The sequence below is a fragment of the Corythoichthys intestinalis genome, chromosome 21, assembly GCF_030265065.1.
Source record: "Corythoichthys intestinalis isolate RoL2023-P3 chromosome 21, ASM3026506v1, whole genome shotgun sequence".
Taxonomy (NCBI): Eukaryota; Metazoa; Chordata; class Actinopteri; order Syngnathiformes; family Syngnathidae; genus Corythoichthys; species Corythoichthys intestinalis.
Genome location: NC_080415.1, coordinates 4,371,044 through 4,391,500, shown reverse-complemented (window position 1 = coordinate 4,391,500; position 20,457 = coordinate 4,371,044). Strand labels below are relative to the sequence as shown.

At 39.3% G+C, this 20,457-nt stretch overlaps 1 protein-coding gene and 1 non-coding gene across 2 annotated transcripts in view; one reads left to right on the top strand and one right to left on the bottom strand.

Annotated features, from left to right (window-relative positions):
* ca10a (carbonic anhydrase Xa) overlaps positions 1–10,391 on the bottom strand; it is a 51,149-nt gene extending 40,758 nt beyond the window's left edge. Inside the window, exon 1 of the mRNA XM_057825937.1 lies at positions 9,668–10,391. Within this exon, the coding sequence (XP_057681920.1) occupies positions 9,668–9,728 (61 nt within the window). The 5' untranslated portion in view covers positions 9,729–10,391. The remainder of the gene's footprint in view (positions 1–9,667) is intronic.
* A 7,937-nt stretch (positions 10,392–18,328) lies between these two features.
* Positions 18,329–18,400, top strand: trnaa-cgc (transfer RNA alanine (anticodon CGC)). Its single transcript has one exon. It is a non-coding gene; the product is annotated as a tRNA-Ala (tRNA).
* Positions 18,401–20,457: the final 2,057 nt, after the last annotated feature.

Genomic DNA, 20,457 nt, shown 5'->3' with positions numbered 1-20,457 from the left:
TTCTACAAATACAATGCAAGTGGTTCAACTAGAAAACATTTTTTGGAGCCAAAATGCAGTGAAATAAATTTGTAGAACTGTATCTAGTCCAGTCATTTTCGAGCAACTACATATGTACATACATTTTTAAACATTTTTTTATGTATGTATTTATTTATTTAAAATCCTCCTAATTAATTCTTACACCAATATGTATTGAATTTTGGCTATTTGTGTACTACAACCTGGTGCCTAAAGTAGCTACTTGGGAACATTCAACCCTCTCCTATCATTACCCGTGTGAGGTTGTTAAAGTAGCCGAAAGTTTTACTTAAGTAAAAGCAGCATTACTTTATTATTTAAGTAAAAGTAAAAGTAGACATAAAAAATTTACTCAAATCCAAGTTAAAAAGTATTCGGTAAAAGGAATACTCAAGTAATGATTAACTGCTTAAAATGCATGTTTTTTTTTTTTTGTTTTTTTTTTTAAACAATGGTATAATTTTTTTTGTTAGCACATCATCTATATGAACTATTATAACTGTTGTAACTGTTACTGTACAATAACCTATTACATGACTGTATTGGGCCAAAAAATACTTCAAAATAATCAAATTTCGAATCGAAAAATCTGCAGAAATGAAACATCGCCCGAACAAAGAGCATGAGTTCCCTCTAGAGGAGAAAAGATATTTTCTACCAAGGAATTAAAATTATCATGATCTCCGGTTTTCCATGGTCTATCAGTGCCAAATAAAAACTGGAAGAGTGAAGTATCAAATCAAATCAATTTATATAGCCTTTTACAAAAACCCGAAAGGTCCTCAAACTGCTTTACAACAACAAAACTTATGGTTCAAGATAAATAAAAGGGAGAAAAGTATTATATAATAAAATTGAGAAATCCAAACAAAAACAACGCATCGCGCTAAAAGTCAAAACAACAAATAAAACAATAAAATAGATCAAATTTAAAAACATTAAAATCCTTCAGAAATGAAACCAGACTACCCTAGTGCAGAGAAAGGGAAAGTCTAAAAAAGTGGGTCTTGAACTGTGATTTAAAAAGGCCTAGATTAGTAAAGGTGTGGATTTCAGGGACAGGCCATTCCACAACCTGAGGGCAGCTCACCCAAGATGCTGGCCGTTAGAACAAAGAGCCCTGCCTGAGTTACGGAGGGTTAAAAGCTCTGACAAATAAGGAGCCTGGCCATTAATAGAATTAAAAACAAACAGTAAAAGTTTTAAATCAATCCTAAAATGAACTGGAAACCAGTGGAGCGATGATCGCGCGGGCGTACTATGTTCACGTCTAGGTGTACCTGTTAAAAATTGAGCAGCAGCATTTTGAACAAGTTGCAAACGAGAAATTGAGGACTTGGGAAGACCAACATAAAGTGCATTGCAGTAGTCAAGCCTTGAGCTTATAAAGCCATGGATTGCTTTTGCAAGATTATGGCGACTAAGAAAAGGCTTCATTTTGGTCAAGAACCGAACTGGAAAAAACTTGCTCTTATAACAGAACTAATCTGTTTTTCAAAGTTTGAACTTGTTATCGAATATCACTCCGACATTTTTAACGTTTGTCTTAAAAAAGGAAGCCAGAGCACCAAAATTGGGCTCAAGGGCATTCATCATGGAAGGCGTTCCGGAAGTTATTCATTCAGTTTTGCTCTCATTAAGATGCAAAAAAAGCGACACAGTGGCCGAGTGGTTAGCACATCTGCCTCACAGTTCGAGATCAAAGGTCCAATCCCAGACTCCGACCTTCCTGTGTGGAGTTTGCATGTTCTCCCCGTGCCTGCGTGGGTTATCTCCGCGGACTCCGATTTCCTCCCACTTCCCCCAAAACATGCGTGTTAGGCTGATTGAACACTCCAAATTGTCTGTAGGTAGAAGTGTGTGCGTGAATGGTTATTTGTCTCATTGCACCTAGCGATTGGCTGACAACCGATTCAGGGTGGACGCCCACAACTGCCCACGGTTAGCTGGGATAGGCTCTTGTGAGCCTCATGAGGATAAGCGGCGTGGAAAACAAATGAATGAATATATATGTACTGTATATATACTGCAGTGACGTGCGGTCAGGGGAGGCAGGTGAGGCAGAGCCTCACCTGTCATCATGACAAAAAAATAATTATAGCCCAGCAAAAGTGTACCTATAGGCAGGTTATGCTATTATATCGTCCCTACGAATGTTGAGACCAAACCTATGCCCTTCCAAATTAACGCCGGTTTTTGTGGTGAAGGACAGGCGCAAGACCACAAACAGTTTTAATTTCAATCTTATTAAAAAAAAAAAAAAAAAAAAAAAAAAAAAAAAAAAAAAGAGCTTAGACTATGAAAAATACAATAGAATATTTAAAAACTAAATTTTGGCCTTAAATAAAATATTCTTTGTTTTTCTTTTCACACTTTTTGTTTAGCAATCTGTAATAAACTGATTAAAGTATCAGAATTAAAAGTTTTAAAAACAACTGAATATTTCACTAAAGGTCAGAATTGAATTCTGTGGTTTTGTACACCACTCTTTACTCTCATTTATGTTGCATGAATATAGAATTGCGACGGCCAACACATTGCGTGTGTAGAGAAAATGCATGTTATTTTCTTACTTTTACATATCAATAATATGTACCGTGTGTGCGTGTTTTGTGAAGAATGCTGATGAGATATGAAATAACCAGTAGCCAATTGAATAAGCTACCCTTTTTTGTTTATATATTTGGAAATCTGACACTAAAGGAGTCAGTGCCTCACCAACCATGAACCTCACCGCACGTCACTGAATACTGTATACACGGCCTGTATATATACTACTGTATGTATACATATATGTTATATTATATAATCAAACTATAACACCACCACCACCAAGGTGCAATTTATAATTGACAATAACTGTCATCAAAACCTCTTCATCTTTTGCATCAGAGCATCTCTCCAGAGTGCACTGTTATATTCACAATAAGACTAAGCAATTTGACAGTCTTGTCTGCACACAATAGATAGATAGAAGGACAAGCACTAACATGTTCATTGACACGGAATTTAATTTTGAGGAATGGACGAAGAATTTTGACCCAAGAACTGGATTTCGCAGGTAATCCATAGTTTTTTGTTACTTGTTTTTGTAATTGTTTTGAGAAATGTACAAACTTTTTGGCAAATGGTGTGGATGATTTGAGAAATATACTTAAAATTCTGAGAAAACTGTAATGATGCGTGATGCTTTTGCAACAATGTATTCGCCTGATAGCACATATTTAATCACGTCTGTGTTCTCTTTTTGTTTTCCCTGCTTATCCCCTTAAAACCTATATTGTGTCCAATTGCATTTTCTCAACAACAAAATACACCGACCACAAAAACTCCCTTGTTATAGGCTCCCAGCAGTTCAGATTTACTAATATGTGTGTCCAAGCAGCTGAACAAGACAGGTGGGGGAAATGGGTAGTTGTATTTGAACCAAAGGAGGAATTCCTTAAAAGCAAAATGGCTCTCCAGTCACAACTAAAGATCACGTTACATCATTTTCGCAGGTCAATCTTCTACTTGGCTTGGTCGTTAGAGATAAAAAAGACAGACAGACAGAAAGAACTACAAGTCTTTAATGGATTAAATACCAGTCCAATTGATACACAGGCCTGTGGCCAGTACTCGCTTTCAAAGTCAGGAGTAAGTCTGTCTTTCAAAAATGCCTACCTGACTATACGCCCTGTCTTCAGACAACAACGGGCGTGACAATACTCCAAGTCATTATGTGATCGTTGGTTCGACTATGTGTTATGTGGAGGATGGTGAAATGCAAGAAAAAGAAAACAAAAGATCAAAACGATGCTACAGCAAGTCTAATTTCATGCTCAGTGTCCTCGACACACCTAATTGCACATATAATGGACGCTACCTATTAAGCCCTTTTTGGGCTAATGCTTCACCGTGTATTAGAAATGCAGGTTATAAAAGAAATATTTTAATATGACTTCAACTAGTTTATGATGATTCATATTGAAAAGGAAGGGGGTGTGAGATAAATTCCCGCTCAGTAATTGTTGGTGCGAAAGCTCGTGTCTCTCTACTATATTTGTGCCCTGCAACTGACTGGCCACCGGTTTAGGGTGGAATCGCCCGAGACAAAGATAAATGGTGTTGAAAATGGTCAAATACTATATGTTAGAGGTGTGACCGAAAATTTGGCGCCGAAAAGTTAACTGTCAGGTGAAAACAGCTGAAAATGTATTGTCGGTAGGGATGTGACCGAATATTCAAAGCTGAAAACTTTTGGCTGAAAATAGCTAAAAATGTATTATCGGTTTTCGTTACGAAAACCGAAAGTTTATCACCGAATAGTGCAAAGAACCTTAGTCCTTTTGTGATGACATAATCAAAACACGGCAAGAAGCTACACGCTGGCCGACGCTTTCAGGCTAACACTAGTGGCTCACAGCCAACATGTCCGCGGTTTTGAATTTGTAGAGAGGCAACATGTCCACAGTTTGGAAAATACTTCCAAAACGGACTCCTGGAAGTGTTGAGTATTATTGTAGGGCATTTACTATCGTTCTTGTGTCAGTGCTAATTCACGATTAGTACAAGGCAAGTGCTAGTTGCTAGTGCCTACACTAGTAGCTACAGTTCATGTATTACTTAGTGCGGCTAGTTAAGGTAATGTGCATACTTTTGAAATGCTGTATAATTCATTTTGTTTGTATAAAACACTGGTGATTTCAAAATGTGTCAGTAAGAATAGGTAGTATTAGGAGGGGGGGCGAGTACACCATGTTCCACGCCTGCATTGATGAGGCGGCCGACTGGTCGAGCTGTGGCCATAAGGTTGTCAGTGTTTGTGGTGGCAGCAACCCCTGATCCATTAACCCCGTTAATGGACACCGGTGGTAAGGAAAGCCACCAGGCTAAAGAAGGAGTCCTATCGGGCCTTTTGTGCGTGTGGGATTTCCGAGGCAGCTGACAAGTATCAGCTGACCAAGGGGAACGTGGCGCTGATGGTCACTGAGGCAAAAGCACGGGCATGGGAGGGTATCAGCGAGGGCATGGAGAACGACTACCCGAGAGCTTTAAAGAAATTCCGGTCTGACATCCAGAGTCTCGGGAGGGGAAAGCAATGGATGGATGGACAACTGAAAAAATTGTTTAAAAAGTACTTTGAAAGTCCTGCAAACTTCTGATATTTTTCGAAACACACAAAATACATTTGAAGGTAACTGTCGAAAATGTACAAAGACTAAGAACATCTGAGTGCTGAGTTATAGCAATAAATTATTTTCACGTCCTCTTAGTGCAAGATTTTTGGGGTGGGTGTAAATGACATCGTCACAATTGCAACTTCCTCTTTCACTTGACCATAAAGCAATGCCTACAAATTATAAATCTCTGAAATGCCACCAATAGAGCGATGGGTCTCCCTAGGCACAAGCTCGCAAAGCCCTGTTTGAGTGGAGGTGCTAACGAGGCATGCAGTTAATGTGGCCAAGAGAAAGGTTGAAGATGAGCTCTGTATGTATAGGAAATAAACAAGACAAAATGGCACCCATTTTCCACGTTGTTACAAGAAAAGTGTACTTGACTGACATTTTGGAACTTAAAAACAGACAGTGGACACGCCGACCAGCCTGCAGGCCATCCTTATTTTTGAATCCTTATTATATACACTTTTTATAATATCCCGAATAAAACACCATTTTGATCAATTTATGTAAACGTACAACACTGTATGTCAAATTGGATCAATTTATCTCAACATATGTCACTATATGTCAAATTGTAGTACTCTTTTTTTCACACATGAAAAGAAAGCAAGGTACCATCGCGGACACCTTAAAAAGGCAGTGAAAGTTTTGAAAAATTAGGTAGAAGAATTTTTCAAATAAAAAAAATAACATAGCAATGTATTCTTTGAGCCACCCATTCCTGGAATTTATTAGCCTTGTCTGGCACCATCTCCCGGCATTGCTGAATACTGTGGGAGAGAGACATTTTTAAGGACAAATGCAACCATTTCTTTGCTATATGAATTTCTTTGAGAATTACCCTTAAGCGATGTTTAGTCATAGCCATTACCCTAATAAAGCAAAACATGCAAATTCTGGGACAACTCTAACTCACCTTACATGCAGTCGATACAGGCAGTTGATGTAGGGGCAAAAGGTCCTTTGATGGTAGGGCTATCACAATCACAGTGTCATTTTTTTTTCTATTATAACACTATCATCATCCCTTTATTCTGGTACTGTATGTAGTCTTTAACACTGGCCACATTTACATGGACACAATATTTGCACAGTTATAGCATTTTTGCACTGTTATATCAATATCTATGCACAAACTGTCATTTGCATTATCATATCAAATCAGCCATCTGCCTCCTAGTCTGAGTACTGTAAACACAGTGGTATGAAAAAGTGTGTGAACCTTTTGCAGTTTCTCACATTTCTGAATAAAATCACCATCAAATGTGATCTGATCTTTTTCAAAATCACACAGATGAAAAAACACTGTCTGCTTTAACTAAAACCACACAAACATTTATAGGTTTTCATATTTTAATGAGGATAATATGCAAGCAATGACAGAAGGATGTAAAATAAGTTAGTGAACCATCACATTTAATATTTTGTGGCCCCCTCATTGGCAGCTTCCTGTAGCTGCAGATCAATATGGCACATCGATCAGGACTAATCTTGGCCTATTCTTCATTAAAAAACTGCTGTAGTTTAGTCAGATTTCTGGGATGTCTGGCATGAATCGCTGTCTTTCGGTCATGCCGCAGCACCAAGTCTGGACTTTGACTTGGGACTTGGCCACTCCAGAACGTGTATTTTGTTTTTCTGAAACCATTCCGAAGTTGATTTAATTCTGTGTTTCGGATCATTGTCTTGTTGCAGCATCCATCCTCTTTTTAGCTTCAACTGTCTGACAGACAAACTCAGGTTTTCCTGAAAAACATCCTGATAAACCTTTGAATTCATTCTTCCTTTAATGATTTCAAGTTGTCCAGGCCCTGAGATAGTAAAACAGCCCCAAATCATGATGCTCCCTCCATTATGCTTCACGGTGGGGATGAGGTGTTGATGTTGGTGAACATTTTTCCTCCACACATGACGTGTGTTATTCCCAAACAATTCAACTTTGGTTTCATCGGTCCACAAAATATTTTACCAAAACCTCTATAGAGTGTCCAAGTGCCTTTTTGCAAACATTAAACGAGCAACAATGTTTTTTTTTTTTTTTGTAGACAGCAGTGGCTTCCTCTGTGGAGTCATCCCATGAACGTGGAGTCCTCCCACGAACACCCATCTTGGTCATAGTTTTACATATAGTTGTTGTGTGCAAAGAGATATTGGACTGTGCAGTGAGTTCTGTAAGTCTTTAGCAGACACTCTAGGGTTCTTTTTTACCTCTCTGAGTATTCTGCGCTGAACTCTTGGCGTCATCTTTGGTGGACGGCCACTCCTTGGGAGAGAAGCAACAGTGCCAAACTCTCTCGATTGATGAACATCCAGACTTTTAGAGATGGTTGTGTATCCTTTCCCAGCTTTATAGAAAACAATAATCCATGATCACAGGTTTTCAGACAGCTCTTTTGACCGAGCCATGATGCACATTAGACAATGCTTCTCATCAACACAGTTCTTATCAGTTGTGTGTTTTATAGTGGGCAGGGCAGCTTTAAACCACTCATCAGTGATTGGGCACACACCTGACTTAAAATGTTTAGTAAAAAATGGTTTCAATTGCTCTTTAACTCTCCTTAGGCAGAGGGTTCAATTAACAAGTTTTCCCCCTTCTGTCAAAGTTTACATGCTATCCTCATTAAAATATGAAAACCTATAAATGTTTGTGTGTTTTTAGTTAAAGCAGACACTGTATTTACATCTGAGTGATTTTGACAAAGATCAGATCACATTTGATGGTGATTTTATGCAGAAATGTGACAAATTCCAAAAGGTTCAGATACTTTTTCATACCACTGTAGTCAAATAAGTACTGTTATATTACCATTTCTGCTAGTCACTTATTCACTTTATACCCAGTCTGTAACCTGTGTTTTTTCATATTCAGCATATTGTACTTTTGCTTTATGTTTTACGTGGCGCACGTTATGGCGAAGCTTTAATTGTCATTGCACTCTGTACAAAGACAATAAAGGCTTTCTATTCTATTATTCAGATTTAGATTAACAAAATAAAATGCTTCATGTAGACACCCGATTCGGAATTTTCTAACCCAAAAGTCCATTTCGATCATGACGAGTGAACGACAATGGACATGTTGCTGCAGATATTCAAGAATCTTCAATTATTGAAAGACCTGATGGTATTAAAAATGCAGAAGTATGCTAAATAACGTTGAGGTTTAAAGTAGAAATAGATGGAGTAATATTTTTTTGACATGGAAGTCTTCGTCTTCTACAGCAATATCTGGTATAGTTGATCAATCTGCGCATGACAAAATAATTTGTTATGATCAAAAGCGTGATGCCTGAACACAGAAATCCTACTCAAATCAATATTTTTAGTGTCCGTGGCGGAGGGCTATTTTTTCCGGATTGTATTCAGCAACAGGGCCAGAAGTTAAGTTAAGTTAAGTTTGAAATATGTTTTCTCCACTAGAGGGTACTCATGCCCTTTGGATAGGTGATGTTTCATTTCTGTAGATTTTTCTAGTTGGAATTTCGATGATTTGGGGGGGGGGGGGGGGTGACCTAAAATTGTCATGTAATTGGTTATAGTACAGTGTAATAATAATAATAGCAGTTCACATAGATAACAAGCTGAGAAAAAAAATGTACTATTGTTTAAAAGAAATCAGACATTGTGAGCAGTTCGTATATTCTTTTTACCAAATACTTTTTACATGTACTTGAGTCAATTTTTTGGATGAAGACTACTACTTGAGTAATATTATTTTGAAGTAACGCTACTCTTATTTGAGTAAAATATTTGGCTACTCAACCCAACTCTGCTAAGAATAGCCATATTGCGATAGCAACGCTTCTTGGATTCGATGATGAAAATATTAAATATTATTTTTCATTCCATCTGGACAGGAGAAAGAAAAAGGATGAATGTGAAGTTGTTTTTGAATCACTTTTGAAGAATCTTTAAATTCAATAGCTAACCTCTCAATTAATACTATTTTTCCTGAACACATAAATTGTGATAATGCTGTAATAATGCATACAAGTCAGTATCATATGCAACCACTGTACTACAAGGAGTTATGAGCCAAATTTTCAACGGGAGTAATTATTGTTTCAGGGTTTTCAAAGGTAAATGGTTGTTTTCGGTGACACCCACTTTTGACTGCGATCAGGCCAGCCCTAATGCGCTGCAGACAATCCAGGGTGTTATTGACAATGCATGGACTGACTATATTTCACACCTCAAGCGGCATATTTTCCAGAGTCTACAGGATACATGCGCGCGCGCGGACACAGCCTATACGCGGGCGCGGCGCGCGCACACACTTTACACATATACTATCTATGCATGTACATGAATACATATACATATCATTCAACGACACGTACACTTGTTGGCTCTTGATGCAATAGATTTCAATGATGATACTTAACCGCGTTGGCACAAAGCGCTGGAGTATTGATTTCATCATGAAGAAGAATATGAGTACGATCGAGGGACCGCGACGGACGGCATGAATGACTCACCTGATATGCAGGCAATAAAACTGGCTGGGAAAATGATTAGTAATCCTCCAAATACATCCATCTTTTATCTTCATTCCGCGTTCATTCCGAAAATGTTAGGCGTCCTCTCCTTTGAGGCGGTATCGTGCTGTAAAGCTCTCCTCCCAAGATATTTTCCGCATCGTATGAAGTAGGTCATCAAAAGCCGTGATAAACGTGACGCTCCTCAACACTAAATAATCACCAAAAATTGGATGAAATTCGAAGCAAAAACGAACAAAAAACGAAAACACTCATCGACCGCTTACAGTACATCCTCAGCACATCCGACCAAATGATGGATGCCAAATGAAAGTGTCTGCATTTCCTCCGATTCGGTCAACTATGAAGGCAGAAAACCTTGCTAATGGGAGGATCGGATGATATGGAGAGGTCCACAAGCTCGCTTGGTCATATTGGCCTCCGGTGAGCGTCCATTGACTGTAAAGAAGATTTAAATCGCAAGCAAATCAACGTCAAGTATTAATAGGCAACCTATTTACTTCCCACCAACGTTGTCAAAATAAAAGCATTTTACGGTTATTCCTGAAATATGGTGAATCATTGCAGAATCATGAATAATAATTTGCTGTGGAGGAAAATGACTGTACATGAGGATACTCTTTTCAGGTATTTGGACGATCTTTGACTGTTACTCCCTAACCACACACACACGCAAAGCAGGGACGGACTGGACCCGTTTTTCTAGTCTGGACATTCAGGCAATCCAGGCCACGTCACGGGTGGAGTGGAGTGGCCACCTAATATTTTGTACATCAAAAAATGAACGAGACAAGGTGGGTCTAACTCACACAATCTTTAGTAATATTTCAAATCAAGGGCGTAGCTTTGGTCTCAACACTGGTAGGGACGATATAACAACATAACCTGCATCTACACTTTTTGCTGGGGACGGGAAATTTATAAGACCAAACAGACTGGGTGAAAGGGGGTCAGGGCTACATTTGTCACCAGTATGAACTTAATTAATTGATAGCCCAAATGATCAATGCAAAATAATTGTGTATTGACTGATACTAACTTTCAGGTGTATTGGTTCAGGTGATAAACCGTTTGATTCAAACCTTTATTTCTAAAAACTACTAAAGAAACATTTAAAAAAAAAAAAAAAAAAAAACCTTCCAGAATAAATGTCTGGATATTATTAGCAAATTCAATTGCAATATTTGAACATAAACACAAAATAAATACAAACTTGTTAATCATCAATTAAATACCTACAAGGGGGTAATCCGTAGTTCACTACATTTCTTGCAGTTTAACAGTAACAGTAGAAATTATACAGGACGATATTTCAACGCAGCTACATCCTGGAGTTTGAGAAATTCACACAGATTAATGTTATGCTAACTCTAATGCAGGTCGGACTTTTAGTTGCAAAATTAGTGGTGTTTTCCCCACCTCCACAACATTGACATCTTTTTACACTACTTACAGTGGTTGCTGCTGGCGGGAAAAAACTAATATCTCTCGTCTTCAAAGGGAGCAGAAGAGGCAGCATGTTGTATTTCTGTCGGGCTGTGAATTTGCATGTGTGTGTGTGGGGGGGGGGGGGGGGTGAAGTAATCAGCCAATCAAAAATGCGTTTGAGGGAGAAAAAAAATGGACTGCCACATTTAGCATGTAGAAAGGGGTCAATGTAAGTCTGAACATAATGAAAGTACTGTAATTCACTTAATAATGGTCGAGTCAATTCTATCCTTACAACATATGGGAAGACAATCTAAATGACCTATATAACTGAAGCAATTATACAACGCAAACAAGGTTGCCTAAAAGTTGGTGGGGACAATTTCAGCATCCTGAAAAGTTGGTAGTGTTATGTCCCTATGCAAACCTACGCCCTTGTTTCAAATACTAAAAGTTCACACACAATCACAGCTAAAGCTTCAATCCTGAATGATTGCTGCATCTAGTCCTTGCTGTGATCCAAATATGGGAACCACAGTTTGAAGGGGGGGAAACGGGGGGGGACTGCCTCAAAATGTCATTTTAGTTTCGCATACTAAAAAAATGGGCAAATTGCAGAAAACAATTTAGTATTTAAAAAAATAATCTTAGCTTCAACATCAACAGCCTTGAACAAAACCTACAAGTGGACCTAAATATTTTCTATAAAAATACAATCCAGTCTTCCCCATGTTTGTCTGAACTCTTCTTAGCCAAGCTTAGACTTGACTTATAGGCTCTGGACCCTTTTGCAGGTGTTTTAAATGTCGCATGTGGCATCTATGGACAGAACAGAGGCTTTTCACCGTATTCTTTGTGATGTAAAAGAAAAAAAAATCTCAATCTAAAAAATGTCGGAACTGTTTGAGATATGTCAATTAGCATGTAATGGCTCAATAAATATGGGTTGGTTTAATTTTTTTATGTTAAATTGCCTAAATAAAACAACTTTTACTTGATGTTCTAATTATTCAAGTAGTCCTGTACTAACTATAATGAAATATTATACCAATGATACCAATGTGGTGTTTTGACAGAATTCACCTAGGGAACTTATGTGGGGCATGTTGTGTTCCGGGGGTAAACTATATTTTGCCGTGCGCGTTTCCAGGCACAGACGCTCTACAGACACTGGAGAGCCGTGCGCGTTCCGCCGGCTGAGTTAACAGAGTCACGAGAGACACGAGCAGCCGAACACGTCAACACGTCTACTCAACGAGCTATTTCGAGACTCAACAACATTCATCCGCTACACCAAATTATACATATATTTATGACAAAAAAATACAAACCAATTTAAATGAGATTAAATTTTTGAACGAACCAAAACAACTGTCTTCCAAAGCACTTATACAGTTCATCTGTGTATTTTCGGGAGATCCGAGCCATTCAATCTACCTCAGAGTGCCATATTTTGCAACGTTTTGCCTGAGAATGCGGATTTGATCCTACTCCTCCTTGTCTTTTTGCCCCAAAATAGTGAGCTTTGGGCGGCTGTGACAGAGCGCCTGGAGCCTCCATGGTGGTGGTGGGGCTCAAAAACGTTTACAGTCGGTCATTCTACATGTTTATTCACAGTTTATCTGTGCATTGCAGAGTAACTTTATGTTTTACATGGAATTCCTCACTAACACGCCTTAGCATGTTGCAGTCCACCATGTTGATTTGGGAGGAATTCTCATATAAACTTGATGCTGGCCGTGCTGCTGGTGATAGCCACATTTGAGTATTGTACTAGTAAAACATGAAATCTTGAAGTTATGTTCAACATATGTGTCCAAGCCTGAATTTTATATTTTTGACATATTGCGTGGTAATTTCAGAACATTCTTTTTGAATCCCCCTGTGTATTGGAGTTTCTGAAACGGTGCCTCATTCATTGAAGCTTTTGCTGATTGTTTGACTGCACCCTGAGACTCTCAGTATTTGTATGTCGACTCCGTTTATTCTTTAGCTTCCAGAAAGGAAAACAAACGCGCATCAAGAGACGTCAAAAAGAGATAAAAATTATGACATTTCGTGTTGCCCATGCAGTCTGCTCAAGTCGTTAGCCTTGTGTTTGTTGTCTTGGTCGCCTTTTTTCGTTCTGCGTCTCCCTCCATCAATACGATTCCAACATAATGTTTATGGCTGCATGTCACACACTTCCCATGGATCGACAATACTGTTCGAAATCCACACCTGAACCAGAAAACGGTGAAAAACGCTTGCACCTACATTGCGCTCAATGCTAAATACTTCACCTAGTCACGTCATCACCAAATGGAGGCGCCAGAGCGCGATGATAACCAGAGGAGCTAAATGCCAGCTTTAAAGATGCATTTCCCATTATCCGCGCGTTTTCAAATTGTTGTACTGTATATCATTGAATCTTCTCAATATATGATTTTATTTCCAGTAATAATGATATTTAAGATTACAGGTCATGTGCCATGTTCATTTTAAAGGCCTGAATTGCGTGGTTATCACACGCTAAATGTAACTCGCAGCGTTAGCATAACATTCGCGTTCATGTTAACATTAGCATTTAGCATGGGGAGTGTCATCTTAAACTCTCAGGCAACTTTTTTTTCCACATAGTTTGTGGCATCCAGGTGGCTATAATTCATTGAACTTAATGTACTGTTTTCCTGCCGAGCGTGTATTATTACCAAATTGGCGTTGTTCTTTAAGACGCTACAATATGTGCTCGTCTGTCAATGTTCATTCGAACTTGTTGGAATCCTTTAGTTGTGTACTAAAACTGGTGAATATTTCAGACGACAACATTTTGAGTAATCGTCAACGAAAACTAGACGAAGCCAAACACATTTTGAAACGATGAAAGTACTGTATGACTAAGACGAATAAGTATTTTTGTCCAAAAGAATAGGTCTTCATTGTCATTGTCAACAACGGAACATTGTGAAAAACGAAATTGGACGTGGCACTCCAGTATAAACATATGTATCCAATAAAATAAATAAATAGGAAAAAGCTATAAGTGCATAATTATAGCTTCCTTAGACTACAACAAAAATTGAAAATGCTGCCAAAAACAACACTGGCTCAGAACCACTTTTCACCTTTGTTACGATGGACTGGACATCTCGGCCTCCGCGGACCACGGAGCGTTATCACTCACCACACTCGTAGAGGCAGCGCTGAAAGTAAGTGATGGGCAGTGTTATTCTCATGCATGAGCATGAGAGCGACACATTTTGAAATTTTTGTGTCCATGTTACGTCATGTTTATTAAATGCTTTTAGACGATTCTTTGCAGTCCATGCACTATCTAAACAACTATGTTGACAGAGGTGCAAATTTCCGCACCACTGATCAAGACTGACACATTTCAGGGCTGCACTTGGACCTTCAACACCCCTCATTTATCCCTTATTCAGAGGTTGTTGGGAAAGACTGATATGCTCGCACGTCGTATTCTCAAAGAAAGGTGCTGCTGTTTGACACAAAGTGTTGACAACACGGATGGCAGAAGGCATTGCCATTTTTAATGCAAGGCTTTCGCTGTAAACTGATCCTGACAATCCCACCATACTGACACCGGTAATGTTTTCATGGATTAAAATGAAACAACAACAAGACATTTATAATGAAGTTTTCAATGTAAATGTATTTCAATAACAATACAATATTGACCGTGATTTTCGCACTATAAGGTGCACCTGGCTATAAGCCGCCACCTACTGAATTTGGCACGAAAACGGCATTTGTTCATAGATAAGCCGCACTGGACTATTAGCCGCAGCTGTCCTCATTGTATTGTGGGTTATTTAAACCAAAAGATATTACCCGGTAACACTTTATTTGACAGCGGCATCATACGACCAGTGGCGGAGCTAGAGGGGGGGCCGGGGTAGCACTGGACCCCCCTAAAATCTGATTGGACCCCCCAGGTGCCACCCCAGATGATTGACAATGACATATCGCGGCACCGACTGCTAAGTCCTTCCTGTACAGTAGTTGGCGCTATGTACCTTAAAGCGTTGCAAATTCGCTTTCATGAGGAGAAGAAGAATCGCCACTGAAACGGAGGAAGATTTGAGATTTGAGTACTTGGTCATCGTTGACGGAACGGAACACGGAAGATAAACAAAGTGACAAGAACAAACAAGGAGACGAACTTGGATACCCTGCCTTCAAGCCACTGAAATCCTCGTCGTAATGTAAGTTTTTTGCTGGTGTCCTAATGAGTCAATGCTTAAATTTGTAGGAAGGAGATTTTTTGTTGTCGCTAAAACAGAGAGCCACGGCATCAAGCAAGCGTTAACGTTATCTCATGTCGTCTAGCTTCCAACAGCCGCTCGATATTAACGTCTATATTTAATTCATTTGGGTCGCTATTTACATACATGTTTCTCCAATAATTGTAGAGCATTAGCCAGCTGTCTCATGCTCTCTTGCCTTAAATGAAACGTCACGTGAACACGGTAGTTGGCCGGGCCTGCTGTCAACTAGCTTAAAAGTCAGAATATTAAATTTATGTCTACGGTGGTTTATTTGCCCCGAATTTTTTAAGGCTTGAAGTAGGGATTTAATCATTTACCAACATTGTGTGATTATGAGTGATGCTAGGAGTAACGTTAACAGGACTGGCTCATTGTTTCATAGGGACAGTTCAGAATGAAAAGGCAGGGGGCCAAGATTTATAACCTCTTTTTAAAGCGATCCAAGTCTGGGACGAATCAGGCTCAGGATGAGAAAGAATCTGGCACACACTGCCCATCACCAGGTCAGTCAGAGCAGAGAAGCAGCTTCTCTGGTCTGAGAAGCAGTCACATGCTCACTTCAGCAGTAATTTTTCAGATACAGGTTTCCTACGTGAGTATGGAAAGTATGGAACTTGATTTTTTATATTTAGTTCTATAGTAGTAGTTCTACTATATACAGTATTTCCATACAATGGCTTCCATACCACTAGTATGGAAGCCATTGTATGGAAATATATTTATCTTAATAGTTATCTTAATATATTTGATAAGATATTGATAAGAGAGAAGTGTGTGTGTGTGTGGGGGGGGGGGGGGGGGGGGGGTCGTGTGAGTAACTTTGAATGTGTTGGTGCATTTTCACCATTTTTGTAAAAAATAGTTATTATTAATGACTGATCGAAAAGTTGTTACCAAGTTGTGTTTTACATTTTTTACATCGTTAAGATGTTGATGGGGGGGGGGGGGGGGGGGGGGGGGGGGGTCGTATGAGTAACTGTGAATGTGTTGGTGCATTTTCACCATTTTTGTAAAAAATAGTTATTATCAAGTTAATAAACAAATTATATACATAAATCTCATCACCTGTGTGCTTAGTATGTACATTTCAACATTTGACACTCTGATTGCAATTGATAAGTCAAGAAACAAATGTATTGTTATAGTCTGTGGACCCCCTGAAATAGCCTCGGCCACCCCCTGGCCACCCCAAGAATAAAAGTCTAGCTCCGCCACTGCATACGACTTTCATAAGACCAAATGAACCACCACGAAGCCTTGAACCAATTGCTTGCAAAGCTTCATTGCTTCAAGAAGCTTCATTTGGCCATCACTGCTCGCTTGGGGGGGACAGCATGGGTGCTGCCAGGGATTTTGGGCCCCACCACCAGTGTCGGGACACACACACACATTTAGAGTATCAACTACGTAATTTGCTGCATTTTGGTAAATCTTTACACACTAATTTGTGCATTTTCTGCATTAATTTAAGATGACAATATATCTATGTAAACATACAGTGTATAGAGCAATAATAAATAGACTGATATACTTTATAAGAAATGTACTGAAGGCCATCTTTTACCATCTAAATATATGTTTATTCGAAATATTCTCAAAGCAAATACCATAATGAATGACTTAGAGTAAATGTTTTGTTTTAACTTAACTATACTACAGTATACATTACAGTATACAATATACAACAGTTTTAGTATGAAGAGATTGCTAAGGGTTTGCCTGCTGTACTGATTACATGTAAGCTAAAAGTGGAGCAAACGCTAGCTAGCAAACAATTACAGTATTTCATTATGGATTAGGGTTAGCCTCATCTGGAAACTCGCGATTTCCACTATAGGCTACAGCTCAGAAGCGAGGCCCCTTGTTAACAAACTAAATTCAATTGATGACAAGCTAAATTCAATAAATTGACTAACTGTATTCAAGCCGATTTTAAAAAAGAAAATTTCCACACCAACTTTCAACATCTGTATGATACCACAAAATTCCGTCATTATTTGGAATTCATGTTTTTGTATAGGTGAATGTCACTTATTGAGGCCGGGAAAATCCCGTATTTCTTACCGAGTGAGCTGGGACCTTGTTTCGGAGCTAAGATAACAGGTTAATTTTCAGCACTAAACTGACACAAGACACCAACCTTCCTTTGTGAAGTACTTCGTCACATCCTGTTGGCCTTTTCTACCCATCTCTTGTTTTGCTTTCTTTTCTTTCCTCTTTTCAAAACTCGATTTTTGTTTTGAAAACATTTCTGCAATACCGCGCACTCCGAGTCATTGACTGGTGTAAATGCGCACCGTTGCTCCCGGTCTGATCGAAGGAAGGGCGGACCAAACCATTTAATGAAAATAATGTGGTTCGGGGGGTGGCTGGCAATACATTTGCTCTCTAGGTTTTTTACTTTTTTGCCAAAAACAAAACAAGAAAAAGAAACCCTTCGTCTTATTCCTATTGAAATTATAATGACGAATACTTTAATCTGCAAACGATTACCTAATGTTCTAATTTTCTTTGTGGGGCCCCATCAGGGCATGGGCCCTTAGAATCAGTATCATTTTTCACTCCTATACGGCGCCCCTGGGAGACAGTCAACCTCTGCTGCCACTTGCTGTAAACACTGTTGTTGCCCAACATACCTCCTAGCATGCATTGCAGCGCTCCATAAATAACAATCAAAATTCATGTTCTGTGCTAATTATTTCTTCAGTTACTGTTCCAGTTGTTTCATTAATTGCTATGTTATGTTGCTATAAGTTATGGTACTTGGTAACATTTTATTTGACATTGGCACTATAAGACTGTCATTAGACAATCATAGTTATGACATGACCATTAATGAGTGCTTATAATTATATATTTATAAACTTAAATATGATATTTATATATTTATATTATATATTTGAATGAAGGTAAAAGACTGGAGGAGGTCACAGAGACACACTGTGGGGAAGTAGCTCAGTGGTAGAGCGTCTGCTTCGCATGTACAAGGTCCTGGGTTCAATCCCCAGCTTCTCCAAGTAGTTAATGAATGTAGATGCTTTCCTTGTCTATTATTGCAGCATTGATTGATTGCAAATCAGAGGTTGTGCCACATAATATCAAAGGTACACTTTGCGTTTCCTGACTCACATTTGCAGTGACGTAATTTGCTTGGTGACACTTAATGACATCTGTCATAAGCAGTCAGTACTCCCATGATAGTGTCATGTCATTCTTATGATGCCGCTGTCAAATAAAGTGTTACCTATTAACCCAAATAAATCAACAAATAAGCCGCAGGATTCAAAATGAAGGAAAAAAAAGTTCCGACCCATAGTCAGAAAATTACGGTGTATACTTATAATGAAATTATGCGATAATACACAAGAAGTCTGTTGCAGGCCAATTGCATCGCTTGAAAATGCTCAAAATCAAATTTGGAAGTTTGCTCCATTTCCTGACTACAACACACGCTTGCTTGATGCCTCGGTGAACCTTTTAAAAATGGGCTATTACAACCTGCGTCATTTTTTGTGAATCAGTGAAAATGGGCAGACCAATAAGAATGTTGGCATGAAGCCACAATCTAGACCGCTCTATCTCAAAGGCCAATAACAAAAATAAAAACTGAGAAGGGATCATGGGCAAACTGTATGAACTATTGAATAGCAGAATTATAATAGAGCCTAATTAATTAAGTGAAATTAGAGTCTAAAAGCCAGCAGAAGGCTGTAACAGCAAAACAAATCCAATACCAAAAAAACACGACAAGACCTAAGGAATAAAAGGCCAAAAGTTTACCACCGAAAAGTCTGAACAACCTTAGTCCTCTTGCGATGATGTCATCAAAACACAGCGAGCTAACAGTACTGTCCGGAAGTACACTGATTGGCTGTTTCCAAAGAAGTCATCCTTCTCCCGTTCAATTCAGCCAATTAGCTCTCTGATTGATTGGCTTCGTGGCACATTTGTAACGTGTGCGCCAAACTGAGCGCGCAAAGAAAACGAGAAAGTGAGCGCAGGGTTTGAGAGGTTGAGCGGATAAAAAAGCAATTATGGAGCCCAGACTTGATTTTTTTTGTTGCTCAATGATATTTTATTGGTGCAAAATCTGTTATTGCTCACTCAGAATAGCGGCACAAATATAACGCCATACACCAAACAAAATACTATGACGACACCAGCGCTCACTGCCGCCGGGAACGCACCCTCCAGTGACGGTTTTAAGGTGGGGCACTGCCTCCCTCTCTAATTTGACTGGCCCCTCAAGTGCCCTGGTTCCCATTTTATTACAAAGCATGGCAATCGGCGAATCCTTCTTTTCTGAAGTGAGAGAGAACGAGATAATGTTGTTTCTGGGGAATGTTAAATATTTATGCTACTTTTGTGTTTAAAATGGCTTATCAAAAAAGTGATTAAATATATTGTTCCATATATTGTATCCTTACTTGCACACGTTATGATTAAATTCAAATGATTACAAACTTGACAGGTTCCCACCAGCAGTAGTTCTTAGCAGATGTTTTTATCACCTCATGCAGGATAATCTTCTTGACCAAAACAAACACTGAACAAAGACGGCACTTGGCCCCTGAGGGTTACATGGCGCCCCTTCTTGGCCCGTTTAAGTAAAACCCCAGTGGGTGACCCACCCAGTGGCGGTCCTGGCTACTTTCGCGCCCTGGGTGAACCACCCCATCAGCCCCCAACCCCCCCCCCCCCCCCCGACATCCAAACTACCCAACCATCCCCCCCCACCCCCCCCGCCGACATCAAACACAAGAATGTGTTACGTTTTTTACGTTATTTTATTAAAATAGTCTATCCCCCGCCCCCCTCCTTGCTTTTCCTCTGAGAGGGAGTGAGACTCGTCCTGCTCACTCACTCTGCAGCTGATCCGCCTCCCGTCTCCCCCTGCCTTTTCTTCTAACTAGAGCCTAGTTCGGGCCTAAAAAATCCAGCCCGACCCGACACGGCCCGCTGGTATTGAGGCCCGACCCGGCCCGAACCCAATCAAATAACTAGATTTGCAGGCCCGAAAAAACCCGATTTTTTGTTTTAATTCGTTGGAGTGACGCGGAAAAAAAAACGCAT